General features: G+C 43.7%; 1 protein-coding gene across 1 annotated transcript; it reads right to left on the bottom strand.

Annotated features, from left to right (window-relative positions):
* Positions 1-476: 476 nt before the first annotated feature.
* On the bottom strand, positions 477-15,101 carry ZFP3 (ZFP3 zinc finger protein). The gene is made up of 2 exons (XM_082603353.1): positions 14,750-15,101; positions 477-5,830 (listed from the first exon to the last, which is right to left on the bottom strand). Exon 2 carries the CDS (start codon positions 5,820-5,822, stop codon positions 4,311-4,313), a length of 1,512 nt encoding a protein of 503 aa, XP_082459479.1. The 5' UTR covers positions 5,823-5,830; positions 14,750-15,101; the 3' UTR covers positions 477-4,310.
* Positions 15,102-19,502: the final 4,401 nt, after the last annotated feature.

Genomic DNA, 19,502 nt, shown 5'->3' with positions numbered 1-19,502 from the left:
ACGCCCCGCTTCCCACTGGATTTTACTGAGGCTCCAACTCCCGTTCACTTTCAGGGGTTCACCCAGGCGGATAGTCTTGGCATAGCTTCATCCCCAAAGCTGAGGGATGTGATGAGGGAGAGGTTATTGCGGGTTACTTGGTAATTTGTTTTACAGGTAAAAGTTTGATTTCAGGACCGTGTAAAGGACTACAGGGGTCCAAAGATGAGTTTCAGATGGTCCATGAATTCCCTGAATTTGCATGCACATTTTTCTAGGTAGAGCTTTCCTGAGTCTCAAAGACCCCGTACCTAACAACCTAAGGAAACTGCCTCAGACCAGGAGTCACTCAGGAGAACATGTCAAAACAAAACAATAATAAATACCAGCACAGAAATCTCAGTAGCATTTTTTTTTAATCCAGAATATCTTTTTTTTTTTTCCCCCTGCACTGCAAGGCTTGTGGGAACTTAGTTCCCTGACCAGGGATCGGGCCCTCAGCAGTGAAAGCACGGTGTCCTAACCACTGAATCACCAAGAAATTCCAGATCCAGAATACCTTACATTAAGTTGATATCATGAAAAACTAACTGTACCTATCTAGATAAACAAAGTAGGTAACATTTGCCCTGTCATGAAAGATAAAAGACCTCACCAAGCAAAGCAGATGAAGGACCGAGTAAACAGGACTTCCCTGGTAGTGCAGTGGTTAAGAATCCGCCCCCCAATGCAGGGGACACGGGTTCGAGCCCTGGTTCGGGAAGATCCCACATGCCGTGGAGCAAGTAAGCCTGTGTGCCACAACTACTGAGGCTGCGTGCCACAACTACTGAAGCCCGCGAGCCTAGAGCCCGTGCTCCGCAAAGAGAAGCCACGCAATGAAGCCTACACATCGCAACGAACAGTAGCCCCTGCTCACTGCAACTATCACGCAGCAATGAGAACCCAACACAGCCAAAAATAATTAATTTAAATAAATAAAAGGACAGAGTGAACAGCTTACGTAAAACCGGAAGCTACCAGAGCACACGTTGGGGTATTAAGGTGAAATTTATAGGATGGCAGGAAAATGGCACACAAAGTCATATTAAGACCATAATGAAACAATGTACTTTGGAATGTACTTAGAAAGGCATCAAATCAGTAAAATTGTAAAGAAATACTTTATTTACATGAAGTGTTAATATACCAGTAAAACTGTTTAATTAGGGAAGGATGAAAATGTACATGGTTAGGTCTGCAAAACTTCTGAAGGGTATTTCTGGGTATTTTGGTAGGTTTTTGAGATTGTGAGGCCTGGTATTTTTAATGGGTCTAAAATTAAGAAAATTCACAACTTTTCTTTCCTTGATAGAATTCTACTTGTACTAGATTATGACTACCAGTCAATTATATTATGGTCAGATTTTGGCTCCCAAGAAAATTGAGGGGGAGGGGGCAAACAAGGAAAAGAGAAATATTTCTGAGCTAGCTGGGTGTAAGGTGGATAAGGGCAGGTAGTGAGGTTACAGGATGTGTGTGTAGTGTATATAACAAGGTGGAAGTAATTTCATTCACCAGAATTTCTCTTGGGAAAGTACTAATATATGTTGGAAAATTCTTCTTAGAATGAGAGGTGAGAACTTCCTCCCTTAATATGATCAGGCACAACAAAAATTGGTCACTAAATTGCCTTCTAATGTTCCAATGAGTGGTCTGTTATTGAAGGGCCTCTAAAGGAGCTGAGGTGACAGCCCTGAGAGGGGAGGACAGAGAAAAATCTTCAGTGGCAGTTTGGCAAAGAAGGGACTGCTGAGAACGAGATGTCTAGTAGGATACGAACCCCCTTCTCCACCTCTTACACACAAGAATCTTGAGTAGAGTCCGTATAACTCATGGATATGTTTCTGTGAGGGGATCCTTTCTGGGGAGCTTGAAGAGGTGCTGAGTTCTATATTAAGGACTGGCAAAGGGTGAATGTGCAAATAAAATATTCAAACACAGGAATAAGAAGTTAAGGGAATAAGTAACATTCAGGTTTCACGTGAGAAAGATATATTTGGGTATAATTCAATTTGAGCTTGAGTGATGAAACAAGGAATGAGAGCACACTGCACTTGTACACCCTATGGAAAGAGATGAGTTAAAGAACTTCTGCTAACATCTAACTACTAGAGACAGAGCTACCTGGAAGGATGTGGCAACTGTGTAATGAGCTGTTTTCTGTTTGGTTTGATATGGACTTTTTTTGGTCTTTACTGTATTTGTTACAATATTGCTTCTGCTTTATGTTTTGGTTTTTTGGCCTTGATGCATGTGGGATCTTAGCTCCCCGACCAGGGATCGAACCCACACCCCTGCATTGGAAGGCAAAGTCTTAACCACTGGACTGCCAGGGAAGTCCCCGTCAACTGTTTTACTTGTACAGCCCTTTTCTCAAGCCAAGGGCATGAGCCCGGGGGTGGGGGCACATATTGGGGTACAGAATAAACCCACTTGATGGGTTTTGGCTATGACCAATTGCTTCCAAGGACATGATTTAATTCCATTATATTCAAATTCATGTAGTAATAATGAATAGAAAATGTACAAAGGATTTTGAATAAGGCAGTAATGCATGCACCTATTCACAGTACAACACAGTGCTTAGGAGCACAGCTCAGGGCTGGAGTCTTGGCTCTAGCACTTACCAGCTGTGGGATCATGGGCAAGTTACTTGACATCTCCCCTGCCCCTCACCTTTCAAATTGGGGTAAGAGTACCCACATCACTGATGGTTGTACAACTCTGTAAATTAACTAAAAAGCATTCAACTGAACACTTAAACAGGTGAATTTTATGGTATATAAATTATACCTCAATAAAGCCGTTTTGTTTTTTAAAGAGTACCCACATCATAGGGAGGCTGTGAAAATAAAAATGTAAACTGTCTAGCACTGTGCCTGGCACATAGTAAAAATTCAATAAATACTAGTGATTAGTATTAGTGTAATAAAGAGATTAAAGAATAAAACACTGAAGATATATAAATTTTTAAAAAAGAAAAAAGGAATTATTGGGCCAGTTGAAACTTGAGATCATTTAGTTCAACTCCCCTCATTTTACAGATGAGGAAATTAGGGATCAGCAGGTGAAGTGCTGTGTTCAAGGTCTAGTTCTAAGACCAGACCCCAAGCAAGCTGGATCCCCATTAGTGCAATTCCCACTACTATTCACTGCCTCAGAAACATTGACACATGAAAAATTGAGGATGTGTTTCCTTGAAGAAAAAAAAAAAACATAAGAGAACACAGAAAACACATGTAGAGATGCTGAAGAAAGAGAATTCCAAAGCCAAGGGCAAATTGAGAAGAGGCTGTCACATCCTGGCCTATTAGCCAGGGACCCCAGCAGTGGGGCCCAGGTCATGAGAGCTTAAGTGCTTTGGCAAGGCAGGGTCCTGGTCAGTCAGGTGAACCAGCTCACCACTGTGGCCAGGTGCCTAGTGACAATGAAGCTGCAGTCCTCTTTGTTATTTCCTGACACAGGATCTGTCAGCAGCAGCACAAGCTGGGACCCAAAGTGAATGCAGCAGAGTTCTTGGGAGCACTCAGTCTGAGCGGCCCTGAAATGGGAAAGAGGTGCAAAAGAGCTGCTTCTGCCCATGCTGAGTAGTCTGGCCTCACTTGTTTATTCCCTGGCCTTGCTCATCAGCCCCTCTGGATTCTGAGGGCCTTCACTTAAAATCCTATAAATTGCTTGTCAGTTTCCTCCATCATGGCACCCTCTCAGATGACTAAGGAAGCCTAGCAGGAGATGGGAAATGACCCAAGCTTCCCGCTTCATTAATGCTGCCATCTTCCAAGGGAACCTGATAGCAAGTTTGGAAGATTTTGAAGCTAATAAAAGCTTACTGAATTCCAATGCTAAACAGTGGGAAAGAGAAAGGTGTGTCTTCTAGGCCATGACTTTAACATTTCAGGGGATAATATTCAAGGGGTCAACTCTGTCATTCCTAGGAAGTGGTGGGATCATGTTCCTCCATTTTTCCTGAACAGTAACAATGTGGGCTAGATGGCCAGTAAAGACCCCTAATGTTATGTGATCCACTAGTGGGGAGGGAGGAAGGAAAGGAAAAAGGGATAGTGGAGAATTAAGGCCTGAAACAGCTTTTGTGATTTAACTCAGTACACTGAAACTTCTCAATGAATAGTTCATAAGAGTGCCTCATCATTTTTGACCAACTGTTTAAATAAAAATCAGTAAAAGGACAGAGGAGGTTCTGTCCATTCATTTGATCTGAGAACTTGGGGTACAGACTGAGAACAGTAAGTCTGACTTCAGCTTTTCCACAGGCTTTCATGTTTTGCAGATCATTCCATACAGTGAACACTTTGATGTCGGAGGAGGTGAGAACTCCGACTAAAGGTCTTCTGACATTCTTGGCACTCATAAGGCTTCTCTCCAGTGTGAATTCTCTGATGTATGATAAGTTGGGAATGCTGGCTGAATGTTTTCTCACACTCATTACATTCATAAGGTTTCTCTCCAATGTGAATTTTCTGGTGGAGAAGCAGCTCAGAGTTATCCCAAAAGGTTCTGGCACATTCATTACACTGATGAGGTTTCTCTCCAGTATGAATTCTCTGGTGGACAATAAGGTGAGAGGTCCGCCTAAAAGCCTTTCCACACTCAAAGCATTCATAGGGTTTCTCTCCAGTGTGAATTCTCTCATGTCTAAGAAGTTCTGAGTTTCCCCTAAAGGCCTTCCCGCATTCCTTACATACGTAGGGCTTCTCACCAGTATGAATTCTAATATGTCTAATAATCTCTGAGTTCTGGCCAAAAGTTTTCCCACATTCATTACATTCATACGGTTTGTCTCCTGTATGAATTCTTTGATGCCGGATGAGCTCAGAACTCTGACCGAAGCCTTTCCCACATTCATTACACAGATAGGGTTTTTCTCCAGTATGAATTTTCTGGTGTCTAATGAGGCCTGAGCTATGCTTGAAGGCTTTGCCACACTCATTGCATTCATGATACCTTTCTTCAGTATGAATTCTCTGATGCTGAATAAGCTGTGAGCTAACCCTAAAGGTCTTCCCACATTCATTACATTCATATGGTTTCTCCCCAGTGTGGATTCTCTGATGTAGAATAAGGGCTGAATTCTGACTGAAAGCTTTACCACATTCTTCACATTTATAAGGTCTCTCTCCAGTGTGAATCCTGTGATGGTGAATGAGATGTGAACTCTGAATGAAGGCCTTTCCACATTCATTACAAGCAAAGGGCTTCTCTCCAGCATGAATTCTCAGGTGCCTTCGAAGGCTTGAGTTAGTTCCAAATGTTTTTCCACATTCTTTGCATCCAAAGGGTTTCTCTCCACTATGAACTCTCATATGCTGAATAAGATGTGAGTTTTGATTAAAGGCTTTCCCACATTCTTTACATGTATGAGGCTTTTCTCCCAGAGAATTTCTATGTGTTTTATTAGGTCCTAAATTCTCTATGAAGTTTTGGCCAGAAGCAGCAAATGTGCTAACTGCCTCTGCTGTAGTATCTCCCTGGTATGTGATCAGGTTTGAGCTAGGATTGTAGGCTCGCTCACTTTCATTATTCTCATGGTCTTTCTCACTTGAGGGTGATTTCTTAAAGATAATCAACCCTGATGCAAAGTCTCTCTCCTCAGGGGACACCTGCTCCAGAATCTCTTCTGTGGACTCTCTGGAATGCTCCTCCAATATGTCTTCTTCACAGGCTGCTCCAAACTCGTGACCCTGATAAACCACCTTTGGACGTTTTTCTAATATTGCCCCATGTGGTTCAGATTCTTCAGAAATTTCTTCCTTGGGAATTACCTCCTTGTTCTCAGTCCCCATCTCACAATCTGAAATGAGAGAGGGTAAGTCTGTGAAGTGGCTGTATCACAGCTAAATGAAGCCAATACTAGGGAGCATGGAGCTTGACATGATTCTGACAGCACCCAAAAGCACTCTCTGTATCTGGTGAGATTACAGGACGCTGTTGAAGAGAAGAGAAAGATTTAGGATTATAGTGGACATGCTACACAAAGAGCAGACACTGACTGAAAAGAGTGAGGGAAATTATCAGAGGAAGAGATTTAAGGAGAGAATAGGAAATGGATGGTAAGAAGATGCAGATAAAAGTTCCATAATATTAACAGTGAATTGAGGCAGAACCTGAGGTTGGTAATAAAAACATTTAAGGAAAATTGTGGCCATATTCATAGATGTATATGGAAAAGGTTGGGAAAGGGACAAAAATGACTAATATAACCTTTGGGTTTATAGAGGAAGAAACCAGAAATGAGTAGCAAGAACTATCTTTAGCCCAGTTCTGTGGCACTCACCAGCTCTAGAGAATAGGGGATTGTATACGTTGTAGGGGTTACCTATTCAAAAGGTTAATGTGACTTAGCTATAACAGGGACAGAAGGAACCACCCTTGGCTCCCGTACATTTGGATAAAGTATGGTTCTAGCTTAATTTTCTCCAGATGGTTACTAAATTGTATCAATACCTAATTTTCCTTACTAATTTGAAATGCCTCCTATACCATAGTCTAAAATTCCATATATATCTGGGTCAATTTCCAGGCTCCATTCAGTTCTATTGATCTATTCCCTCTCTAACACCAAACTGTTCAACCTACTGTAGCTTTAAATTTTTTAATACGTTAGAGAAAGTGCTCTCTCATTAGCCTTCTTTTTCAAATATTCCTGTCTATTCTATTTCTCCAAATAAATTTTAGTATAATTTTGTAAAATTTCCAAACTTACCCTGATGTTTTTATATCCATCACGTTTCTGTATGTCTTCTCTTCTAGTGAGTTTTTCTTATATTTTCTAACTGGTTGTTATTATATATGTATGTGTGTGTGTGTGTGTGTGTGTGTGTGTGTGTGTACACATATATATACATACATATAGCAATGCTGTTGATTTTTACTTACTAATATTGTAATTGGTCCCTTTACGTAATTTTCTTAGCACTCTTTTTTTTAGTTTTTGAAAATTTTATTTTATTTATTTTTGGCTGCACTGGGACTTCATTGCTGTGCATGGGCTTTCTCTAGTTGTGGCGAGCGGGGGCTACTCTTCGCTGCGGTGCATGTTCTCATTGCAGTGGCTTCTCTTGTTGCAGAGCATGGGCTCTAGGTGTGCAGGCTTCGGTAGTTGTGGCACGGGGGCTCAGTAGTTGTGGCTCGCAGGCTCTAGAGCACAGGCTCAGTAGTTGTGGCGCACGGCTTAGTTGCTCCGCGGCATGTGGGATCTTCCCGGACCAGGGCTCAAACCCATGTCCCCTGCATTGGCAGGCGGATTCTTAACCACTGCGCCACCAAGGAAGCCCCTCTTAGCACTTTTATAAATCTTAAAGCCTATACTTTTTTAAAACTTCTAAAAGGCTGTGTCAAGGATTTTTAGTTGTCTATCCCAATCTCCACTCTTCCCCACCTCATCTGCAACAGAATAATGAATTTATTTTTGTAGCAATGAGGCTGCCTAAAGAAATATATTCTCAGCCTTCTTTGCAGCTAGATTTGGCTATGTAACCAGTTTCTGGCCAATGAGACAGTAAAATGCAAATGACAGCACGAGGGACTTCTGGGATATCTCCTTAAAAGTAAGGGGATACATTTCTTCACCCTCTTCTTCTATGCTGTGCCTGGGGCATGACGAGATAGCTGAAGTGCCATCCTGGACCATGAGTTCACCAGCATACCCTACAGTGGGACAAGAATAGGAAGGCACCTGGGTCCCTGATGACACTGTGGAGCTGCCATACTTACCCTGGAATGCCTGCCTCTGGACTTCTTTTATCTAACAGAGAAACAAGCTTTTTCCTTGTTTAAGTTATTATGGTTTTTTAATTTATGAAGCCAAACTTGCTCCTAATTGGTACAATGGCCCTAGGGATTTAGCTGTCCCCTCACAGAAGATCCAAATGCTGGGGAAATGAGCCCAGCTTCTGTTCAGGTATTAAGCAACTGGGAGCTAATATTGAAGAGGAGAGGCCCTTTGCCTAGAGCAGTGCATCTGTGCACCACAGCAAATCTGAGCAACACAATCCTCCCATCAATAAAAGTGTTAATTGCAGAAGGTGATTCTCAAGGGGGAATGGGGCAGCTATGGGACTTCATCCTTATATTGCAGAGTCATGGAATGGTTTTTAAGCCAAGGAATGACACAGTTCATGGTCAGATTAGCATTTCAGGTAGATGCACACAAGTGGCCATTTAGTGGCTGAACCAGAAAGCAGCAGACCAGGACATAAAGGAGATCAGTTAGAAGTCTGATGCAGTCATCAAGGCAAAGGGCGATGAGATCTAACTAGGGTAATAGTGGTAGTGTGAATGAAGAGGAAAAAGACTAGAGAAGTGCTTGAGAGGATAAATTCTCTAAGACTTGGGGTATGATTGGATATAGGTGTAAGGAAGGTGTAATTAGATGGATAGTGATACTACCAAGGTTGGGAATATTGAGGAGCAGCTAGGTTGGGGGGAAGATGATAAATGAGCTGTGTTTTGGACAAGATGAGTTTCAACACATCCATAAAGAAGTACCAAGGAATCAGTCAAAATATATTAGTCTAAAGCTTAGAGCAGTCAGGACTAGAGATACAGACTTGAGAGTACTCAGCATAGACAATGAGTATAGTTGTGATAACTGTCAGATACTGAAGACAGAAACCTAGAAAGCCAAGGCCAACATTGAAGAGTACTCCAGTTAACTTCCATGTTCCCCTCCAGATCTTTCAACTTTTCTTCACCCTGTTCTCTGCCCCAGAAGGTAACCTATATAGCACTCATCAAGAGGCCCTCTGGCTTCCAGTTGTGTTCCACCAATGGGGAGCCCTAGCAGGAGGCTGGAAGGAGGGAGGAGAGTGAGGTCAGAGTATTTATCCACCTGGTTCCTTCCTATGAGATCACCTTGGGTTCATGGTGTCCCTCAATTGAAGCTCATTACTCCTCTCAAGGAATCATCCTACCCAGTTGTCTCTGTGGGCTCCAGGCCCTCCCCTACCTCTTGCCTCTTCTGGCCTAGGGCTGGTGACTACTCTGCTATTGCCAGTCCCAGCTTCCTCAGTACCCTGCCTACACCTACATCTTTTATATTTTCTTTGCAAATAAACCCTACTCAAATTATCCTAATTTGAGCGAAGTACCTGTCTCCTGTTAGGACCCTAATGATAAAGGGGTAGGCAGAGGAAGAGAAGCCTGCCAAGAAGAGAAAGAATGGTTAGTGAAGTAGGAGAAGAACCAGAAAAAGTGTCATATAAGTCACCAAGGCAATGGCAGAGGGAATTACAAAGTGTCACACACAGTTGATAGGTCCAGTAGGATAAGAACTGGAAAACGTTTGCTGGGACAATTAGGTGGTCACAGATGACATGTGAAAACAGAATCAATGGAATGACAGAAGCAGAAGCCAGGTGGCAGTGGACTGATTAATTAATTTGTTGCTTCTTTCAAAAAATTTGGGTGATGCCTCAAAGAAATGGCAAGCCAAATGATCAACGTTATTACTGTAATTATCATTAATAAACCAATTTATTTTAAAAAAATTTGGGTGAAAGGAGAGGACCAAGATGGGCAGTAGTGTAAAAGGTCAAAGAAAGTCAAAGAAGGATTTTCTCTGATGGTAGAGATTTGAACATGCTTATATTAGAAAGGATGCTGCCAGCAGAGAGAAAGGTTAAGAGGGAAGAAAAGATGAGATTACTGAAGAAATGAAGATCCTGAAAGGCAGGAGAGACTGGGGTCAAGTGGTGAGGGAAGGGGAAAGGGGTGATTTTGGGGTGCCCTTTGTACTGACCCTTTTCTCTGCCCAGCCTCCAGTCATCCACAGGATCATACCCTGGGGCCTCCCTAGTCACTCAGGGGTGTAGCCCTGGTAAGCCCTCTTTCCTGACACCTGGAAGGAACCTGATCTCCTACTGAAATCCTGAAGTGTTGGAAGCTCTTTGTGCTACCCCTAAAAATGAACTGGAATATTCTTCAACTTTCCCCCACTCAGCACCTTCTCTAATTTTCCCCTGGAATAAGGGCAAGCACCCAAAAACTGGATTTCTCCTTTTCACTGAAATTTTTGAAAATTATAGATAATGTGTACCTATGTAACTGTGAGAATCTATTGTAGAGAATTTAGCTATCTTCATCCATGGTACTACTTGAGTTAGAAAGCACTGTCTTAAATAAATTTCTCTCTAATGCTCAGCCAAGAACAAGTTCCACAAGCTGGCATTTCAGTCCCTATCTACTTCTGACCCCCTCGCTGGCCTTTCCTTTTCACCAGCATCTCTCCTGTAGTTACTTCTTTTCCAGCATCAAGCTCCATACAAAGTCAGCATTCATAAAACCCACATCTGTCCCACACCATATGGAAAATCACGTGTCCACAGTAAAACAAGATGCAAGACACAGAAGTTAGGTATGTATATCTATCCCCAACTTCAACACCTGGTTCAAAATGCTAGTCCAGAAAGTCTTCCCCAACTAAAATTTGCCCCCTCTGACTATTCTTTTACTTTGCATTCCACCAGTGACACGACATTAATGCCATTTGTTAAATATTGTTTTGTTTAATAGACACCTTCTCATATACAAATCAATGCCATCCTCCTTTTTCTTTTCTTTGGATGCACTGTGCGGCATGCAGGATCTTAGTTCCCTGAACAGAGATCAAACCCATGCCCCCTGCAGTGGAAGCGCAGAGTTCTAACCACTGGACCGCCAGGGAAGTCCCAAAGCCATTCTCCTTTTGGTTGATTTTCCAGAGGCACAGATACACATTAGACCTCGTTCTCATATGGAAACACTCTATTACTCATAGCATAAATTTAAACTTCCAAACATAATTTCCTAAGTTTGTCACTTCTTCACTTTTCTAAATTTGAAATTAGTTGTTTCTGGAGAGAGATAAGATGGATGTGCCATCTTAGGAGTAGGATGACCACTCTTGGTCCTCAATCTGGGGGATGACAAGCATCTACTGTGTCTCCATAGTTCAGAATAGGGTCTTCAACTCTGCAGATCTGGAATTTTTTTTTTCAATGCACTCAGAAATCCTCATTCACAAAATACTGATGCATAAACCAAATATCCGCCTATTAATTAACCATGAGAAATAAAACTTCAAAAGGACCATACTGTCTACATGAGAAGCCACATAAAACCCTAAAAATTGTTTAGTTGGCTTACACTCGTAGCAGGAAGATTTTTTTTTTTTAATGAACGATCCTTAAATAATGATTCTTGGCCTGGAATTAGGTTAGATGCAGAAAAGTCAACTGGAAAATCTCTAAAAATACTAACTTCCAGGTCCCACATCAGACCTCTCAGAGTCAGAATCTCCAGGAGTAGGCAAAGGAATGTGTATTTTTAACAAGTGCCCAGGTGATTCTGATGCCCTATCAGATTTGGAAACCACTGTGTTAGACAGTCTGAGTGACTGGAGTTATCTAACTCTCAGTCTGGTGCATCCATCTCTATCAAGGTCTGGTCCACCAAGCAGATCAACACATATGCAAAGCAGCAGGATTACGGATAACACTGCCAGTTCTTGCTCTACATTCTTTTTTCCTGCCCTCCAACTTGACCCCTCCCCAACCCCTACCCTAAACTTCTGGGAGCAGACAGGGAATATAATACAACTGACTAGGTCACATTTCCATTATGCTTATCAGACTGACCCTAGTTACTGTGACTGGACCTGAGTTTGCCCAAACTGCCTAAATCAGAGTTTACAGCAATCTCTTGGGATAGCAATATCACTTAATCCTCTAAACTTATCTGCCAAAAACATATTGTGATTTTTAGTAAAAAATCATTAAATAATCTATCAGCTGACAGCCTGATTAGGTCTTTTTAAAATGTTGTTAAAAGCAAAGATTGGAAAAAAAAAAAAAAAAGGAAAGATTGGGACTTGAGTTATAAAAGGTCCAAGAATCATTTACTTCCTCAGTAAATTGTCCCCCTGTGTGGCACTCCAGAGGTTTTTCCACCCCAGAGTGATATCCCATAGTAAAATTAAGGAGGGCATGGGTGAGAGGTATGTCTTTCTTTTGTAAAGGAGGAAAAGAGAAATTGTGAAAAAGGAGGTGGAAAAGAGAAATCTATAGGCCACAGGTCCACCCTCAAGCACACTGGTGGTAGGCAAGGGTACAAACTGAAGTCAAGGATCTAGGGACTGATTTCCATTCAACAATCCATGCACTTACAGATGTTATAGGAAATGTTTGTGGACTCCCTCCACATATGTCATTTGAAGACTACTGCACTTAACAGCATTCTGGGCAGAGCATGGGGCGAGCAAAGCCTCAGAGACTAGGAAGTACAGGAGGAATAAGAAAAGGAACAGAAAGAACATTCTGACCTCAATGTAGCATGTGCAGAGATGGGGTAAAGAAGGAGAGAAGATAAGTGAGGATGCACTAACCTTCTGGGGAGTAATGAAAGCTCTTACTATGTGCCAAGCAACATACACACATTCTCTTGTTACACCCTTACAACCTCTTGCTGAGACAAGTATGCTGGAGGCATCAGTGCAGAGAGGAGCAAAATCAGCCAATCGGCGTGCTTTCCTGACTTTCTCCAGCAACACTTTTGACAGCCCCAGAGCAGGCTGGGAATCTGGGGACACGTGTGGTGGAAGAATGAGAAAGTGAGGGACTTGAGGATATTAGCCAGGACACAGTTGAGATGACCAAGTGAGACAGGGAGACAAATGAAGTGGGGGAAGGAAGAAAGAGTGGAGGTTACAGACAGGGTGAAGGATGTGGTGAGCACACGGATCCAAGGGCAGGAATCCTGCCAATTGGCATGAGGTTTAATTTTGATATGTCAAAATTTATAACATACCAAAAGTAATATCCTTTGCAACTATTCAAATTCATGATGAAAAAATGATGAAACATTTTGGATGTCAACTTACAAACATGTAAGGGGATACACAAAGCTTTTCAAATTATTTTATGGGCTATCTGAGCAAAAAAGTTTGCAGTGGCCTCGCACTCTTTGCAGGAGATCCGACCTCACCCAAGAGCTCCAGGAGTTAGCTCCAAGTGAGTTAACCCAGTTAATAAAATAACATTCCCCTTGCCAGTGACTGTTCAGAACAGAGGAATGTTTCAGGAATGGACAAATGCCTTCATCTGGGTCAATGATACTCTGAGGAAGTTTGCTGGGAACTTCTGGGAATAGTTTCCTGCCGTCCTGAGAGAACCACAGAAGAGACTTCTACATATTGTTGCCTGGAACGGCTGCTGCCATTTCACTACCAGCTGTGGATGAAGGCAGGACGAGCTGAGAAAATTGAGGGGAAATGGAGCCAGCAGGGCCACTAGATTCAGTCATTCCTGAAACCACTTTACCTCTTGACTTCCAATTATTAGAGCTTATACACTTGTATTTTTTAGGCCAGCTTGAATTGTATCCTGTGAGTTATAGACAAAAGCATCTTAATTCATAAAAATACTTTCCCTTAACTTCTGAAAGGTCAGATCCTACTGAATACTCAGTATCCAGTACAAGGATCACCTCCTCCCCAAAGTCTTCACTTACACCTGCAGGAAGGAGGTTATCTCTTGGTCGTCTGAATCAGCATTTCACTCACCTCTTTCTTTGTACTACAGTTATCATGTCGCTTCCTGTTCACTGCTCTCCAATGGCTACTGAATAAAAACTTCTTAACATGGCTCATCATGCCTTCCTGGTCAGGCCCCTATCTCCCTTCCCATCTCCTGTCCCATGCTCTCCAATGACAGGTGGGAGCTGCAGTCATGCTCAGGGTGCTGCAGTTCAAACACTTCTTATTCTTTAAAGCTTCTCTGCCTTTGAGAACAGGTTATTCCCACTTCCTGGAAGACTACTGCCCACTTTTTACACTTAACAAACACCTACAAGACTCAGCTCAGACACAGAGAGTCCCTTCTGTCTTCTCCTCTGTCCCTAAGACTCCTTCACCTTGTTGCAGCTACCTCATTGTACTGTTTACTCTATTTTCATCTCTGCTTCCTTCTTCAGACCATGAACAAGGATGATGTTCTATTCATCTTGATATTCCCAGCGCCAAGCACATTTCGGGTACCTGCTAAATATATGTTAAATGAATTTGTGTAAATATCTTATTTACATAACTAATCTGTGACACCTTGAGGACTAACTGGATATTTCATTCATTTTGTATCTAAAGGGCCTAGATCGGTGTCTGATACATAGCTGACGTCAATAACTATTTGTAAAAATAAGTTCCTTCTGCCGATCTGGATGACACTTAATTTAAAGCACTGTTATCCTCTTTTTCTCTGTCCTCCTGGTTCCCACAATCAAGAAGCCTCTATTAACTCTGCACGGAAACCTGTCTCCTTTCCGTAACTAACCCTCTTAAACCAATATCCGGCCCTGGGCACAGTCTGTCAGGAGGCCTGAAGTTTATGACACTGCCCGCCATTTCGTCCCCGCAGTTTACTTGGGGATGGAATGTCAGAGGAAACCATAGCTCCCATCATCCCCCACGTAAGGACCGCGGAAGGGGGTGTCCCTGCTGCTCCCGTGCTCGCGGCTGACAGGCAGGGAACCAGGACGGAGAAAGGCCCTGGCCGCGTCCAGGGTATGTGCCGGTGGGGACCCGGTGGGGGGGTGGGGAGACCATAAAGTCCAATCCAAGGTCACAGAGCGAACCCGGGTCAGGCACGGGCCTAAACGTCGGGTTTCAGCGGGGCTCGGGGGCCAGGGGTTCGGGAGCGCAGCACCCTTCTCCCCCCGCCGGGAAAGAATGAGGTCTCACCTCAGGCAGCTACCGCCCCACACGCGCTCCTCTCGGACTCCCCGCGCTGCTCCGCCCGCTGCCTCACAACCCGCAGCTGTTGTCTGGGTTTCACTGGCTACGGGCATCAGCCACTTCCGGTACCCGGGCGGCACTCCAGCCAATCAACGCGCGCCGCACTCCCAGGAGGAACAGGTGGTCGGCAGGCCGGGGTCTCCTCACCCTTTCCAGGCTTGCTTTGCGCCGGTTCTCGCGCTCACCCGAGCCCCATCTCGCCGCTGCCTGCCACACCAGCTCTCTGAAGTGGCCCTGTGCGCCTGGCGATGCCCACTTCAGCCCCAGGATCACTGACGAGCTAGGTCCTCCGAGTTTCCTAGAAAGGCTCCAGGGATGCACTTCCGCCCTGGGATCGGCCGCTCTGCGCGCTGCTGTCGCTCCCCAAGTATTGATCTGGACTTGAGAAATTGGAAGTTGGCTTCGCCTTCTCACCAGACAGAGATCACGCGACCCCCTTAACGCCCCCACCTGCATCCCTTATCCCGTCACTCCCTCCCTTGAACTACACGAGTCTGGTAAACACAGATCCCTACATCCTAGGAACAGGCCAGTCATCTGCTGGGGGCGAAGGGAGACCCGCTCTTGAAGTCAAGGAGGGCTTACTGGAGGGAGTGATGTTTGGGCTGAAATCTGAAGGTTGAGCGGGAATTACCCGGGTCAAGAGTGAAGGGGACAGCGGTTCCGGCAATGGGAACGGCATTCTCCCCTAGCCTCCTTATTTCTTGAACAGCTTGACCCTTCTCAACTCAGCACCTTTGTGCTTGTTACTTCCTCTGCTTCTTGTTATTCAGGTCTTACTTCAAAGGTAACTGCATAGGAGAAGCCTTCCATCCTATCTAATGTTGCCTCAAACTATGATACCCCTCCCAAATATCAGTTACAGGGAAGGACTATGATTGGCCTTGTTTAGGTCTGGTGCTCACCCCTGGACTAATCATTGTATTCAGGGGAAAGGGATAGTAGGTTTAGCCAAATCTGGGTCACTTGTCTGCCCCAATTGTGGGGGCAGGCTTCTGTGTTTGCCTCACCATAATCCTATGGAACAGGGAAGGGAGTGACTACTCACAGAAAGTGATATTATCTACGTATCTAGTACACAACCTATCAGAAAAAAAAAAAAAAGAAAAAAGAAAGAAAAGGGAAAAGAAAGCTTTTGCTTGAGTTCATGGGATTAGGCCCTAGACTATAGGGTCCATCACTTTAGCCATTCTCACAACAATATCCTTAACTCCTTTGCCCTACTGTCTGCAACTGCATTGGAAGTTTGTTAACCCTGGATCAGTTGAAATGTCCGTTTTCCTTGCCCAGGCTGCTGACAGCTGTTGGGGAAAATCATACATTTCAGAGAAGAACCCCAAAATAAATGTATGGTCTCCACTTCCCAGAGGTCTTTCACTTCTGCCTAGAAATCATCTTCTGTTTCCCTAGTCAGCCTGTCTACCATTTTCATGATTGCTATTTCAACCTTCTTCATTCTGCTTGAACCTCTGTCCAAGCCATGACCCACCATCACAATCACTGCCACCTGCATTCATCCCAAGGAAAGGTGTCCATACTACGAGAGTATCCTGCCGCAGACCACGAATGGGAGACATTTTGTTCTACTGTCTTTATCTAGTACACCTACATTAACAGTCTTCTGTCTGAAGAACCTAGATCAGTAATTCTCAATCTTGGCTGCACATTGGAATCACCTGGGGAGCTTTTTTTTTAAGTGTATGTTTTTATTAGTGAGCAGTATTCAATTATTTTAATGCACCACATTTTTTAATCTATTCACTTATTAATATTCAGGTGGTTTCTTGTTTATGGTTATTACAAAGTTGCTAAGAACATTCGTGTACACTTCTTTATATGCACAGATGCATAAGCTTTTATTTCTCTTGGATAGCTGCCTAGGAGTGGAATGGCTGCATCATATGGTAAGCACATATTTAACTCTTAAAGAATCCAAACCATTTTCTAAAGTGGATGCACATTTTACATTTTCACCAGCAGTGTATGAGTCTTTTTCCTCCACATCCTCGCCAACACTTGATCTGATCAGTTCTTTTTTTCTTTTTCTTTTTAAATTGAGCATTACAATAGAGATCTAGTGGCCTCTTATAGTGGTTTTGCTTTGTGTTTCCTTACTGACTAATTCACCTGGGGATCTTTAAAAATATTAGTGTCTGGTGCCACCCACATAGATTCTGTTGAAAATGATCTGAGATATAGTCTGGGCTTTATTGTTTTGTTTATTTTCCAAGCAATTCCAATATGCAGCCAGCAAGGTTGAAAACCAATAGCTTAGGTCAGTGATTCAAAAAGTGTGGTGTCTGAATCAGCAGCATCTGGAATGATGGTTAGAAATGCAAATTCTCAGGCTCCAACCACAGATCTCCTGAATGAGAAACTCTGGAATTAGAGCTGAACAATCTGTGTTTTAACAAGCATTTCAGGAGTTCTAATGCACTGTAAAGTTTGGGTTTCACTGGTCCAGACATTAACAGTGCTTCATTTGATGACCCCCTGTACATGGGTTAAACAGGAAAAAGATAGGCTGTATCCTCCTGGATATTCCCCTGCCCACCATCTGCTTTATTACATTAGCCAACTTAGGGGCCATCTGGAGTAATGGGGACCTACCAAGGGAAGGAGGCCAAGACATATGGTCCACAAATACCATTCTCATGCCCAGTGTGTATGAGGATGTGTATGACTAGGTAGGGGCTGATGTTTCACTGTCTCCTAACAGGTTCAGGACTTCCATCGAATTGAGTCTTATTACAAGTAAGTATGAGAAGTTTTGCTCCTTTTGAAAAAAAGGGCAGGTAGGAACGCTGGCCACCCTCTTGAATTCACACAGAGACAGGTTCATGGAAAATAAAAGCCATGATGCTCTTGCTCGACCTTGTCCCTTCTATCTGTGGAAGATGTGGGAAGGAGGGCTACCAGTACTGGCTACTCTCCTATCTTATACTTCAAAATCGTGTCATTTCTCAGATTAGTTTACAACTCTGATTTAGACCTAGTGCTGATCATAATTATATTTTCTACTGTCTATGGACCATATTCCAAACTACTACCAAACTATTAGTAACAGCACTCAGTGTCCCCTGAGATTTAAATAACATTGTGAATGTAAGTCATTGTCAGGATTCTGGAAGAAATGACCAAAAGCACCAACCCTGCAAACCTTCAGGTCTTTCAAAACCCTTCTCTCCCAGGTGAATAACCCTGGGCCAGGACACAAGGACACTGGCTTGGATAGCTTTCTCTTCCTGTAAACTTCTCTCCTCTTCCCAACTCCCCACATCCACTTCTTTTATCACTATCACCTCTCTCCTTGATCCTGCCTTCCTTTCCTTTCAACTGCACCAACCTCATAGTACATCCTACAGACCAAAGTCTCACTCAGCATGACACAAACGCGTCTAGCCTAATGTGACTTAACCATTTCCTACAAACATACCTTTCCCCCCATATAAACAGAGCGTTCCTTGAGAGCCAGCACTGTGTTACATGTCCCAGAGAGGTGCTGGCCATGCTGGGCCCATGTTTAGTAGAAACAGGCTGACCTGAAATATTCATCTCTCACCTCCACACACTAAAGCAACTGGCTGAAGCTGAGTCAAGGCTCAATTAAGTCTTCAGGGAATTCCCTGGCAGTCCAGCGGTTCAGACTCCACGCTTCCACTGCAGGAGGCACACTTAGTTCCCTGGTGGGGGAACTAAGATCCCGCAAGCTCTGTGGCGAGACAACAACAACAACAAAAAAAAAAAAAAAAAAAAGTCTTCAGTGTTCCCCTTGCACCTCCAGGTATGAAGATGCAACGAAGTAAAACAAAAAGGCAACCTCCTTTCCTAGAGTTACCAATTACCCCAAGGAGCTCAGGGCAACCAATTCTGAGCCTGATCCAGCAAGGTCATGTTACCACTGAGCCAAGACAGCAGATTCTTCTTGGGCAAGTTCTAAACCTAAGAGGTGCCTCCAGGGGCCTTGTAAGGTCCACATCTCTCTCTCAGGTGAAACCATGCCCCTTTCACACAGGATAAAATGCAGCAATACCTGAAAACCTTACTCTCCCAGTAACTGCTCCATGGTTCAGTGCCAGGTGGAGAGGCAGAGAAGGCTGCCCTGGCAGAGGGGTCAGTGCTGGGCTTTGAGGAAGGCAAGCCGGAGGTGGTGGGAGGGGATGCACTGGAAATAGACAACAGCAGAATGTACAAGGGAGCAAGTGATCAGAGGACAAACCAGGAGCCTCAGGGTACAAGGCTCCTCCTCCCCAGAGCTCTGGAGTCTTCACAAGGTCAGCAAAATAATGAGCCCACCTGCCACCAGGGCTAAGACATCACTGAGCCCTGACAGTGCCCCTGCCCACCGAGCCCCGAATCTGCCTTAGAGCCTGCTCATCACAACACTTCAGGAAACTGCTACTAAGCAGTCTGAATTCCCACATGAGTAGAAATTATTTGCCATCCAGGCCAAGGCAGTCCTACATGAATATTTCTGAGGCTTTATTTTGAGAAACAACATGGGAGGAAAATCAAGTCCAAGTGTCTCCCACCATCACAGGGACATATAAGTTTCCAATGTGACTAGTGAACCTGAAGGAGGCCAGAATGACTCCTCACTCTGTCTTCATGGTGCTGTTTTCCCAGCTCAAGATACAACCCCTAAAAATCATGGATGATATTCGGAAAAGATGAAAACTCTAACTCGAAAAGATACATG

This window comes from Mesoplodon mirus (genome assembly GCF_964341445.2).
Source record: "Mesoplodon mirus genome assembly, chromosome: 18".
Lineage (NCBI taxonomy): Eukaryota > Metazoa > Chordata > Mammalia > Artiodactyla > Ziphiidae > Mesoplodon > Mesoplodon mirus.
Note: the sequence above shows the minus strand (reverse complement) of the source record. Positions and strands in the feature narration are given on the sequence as shown.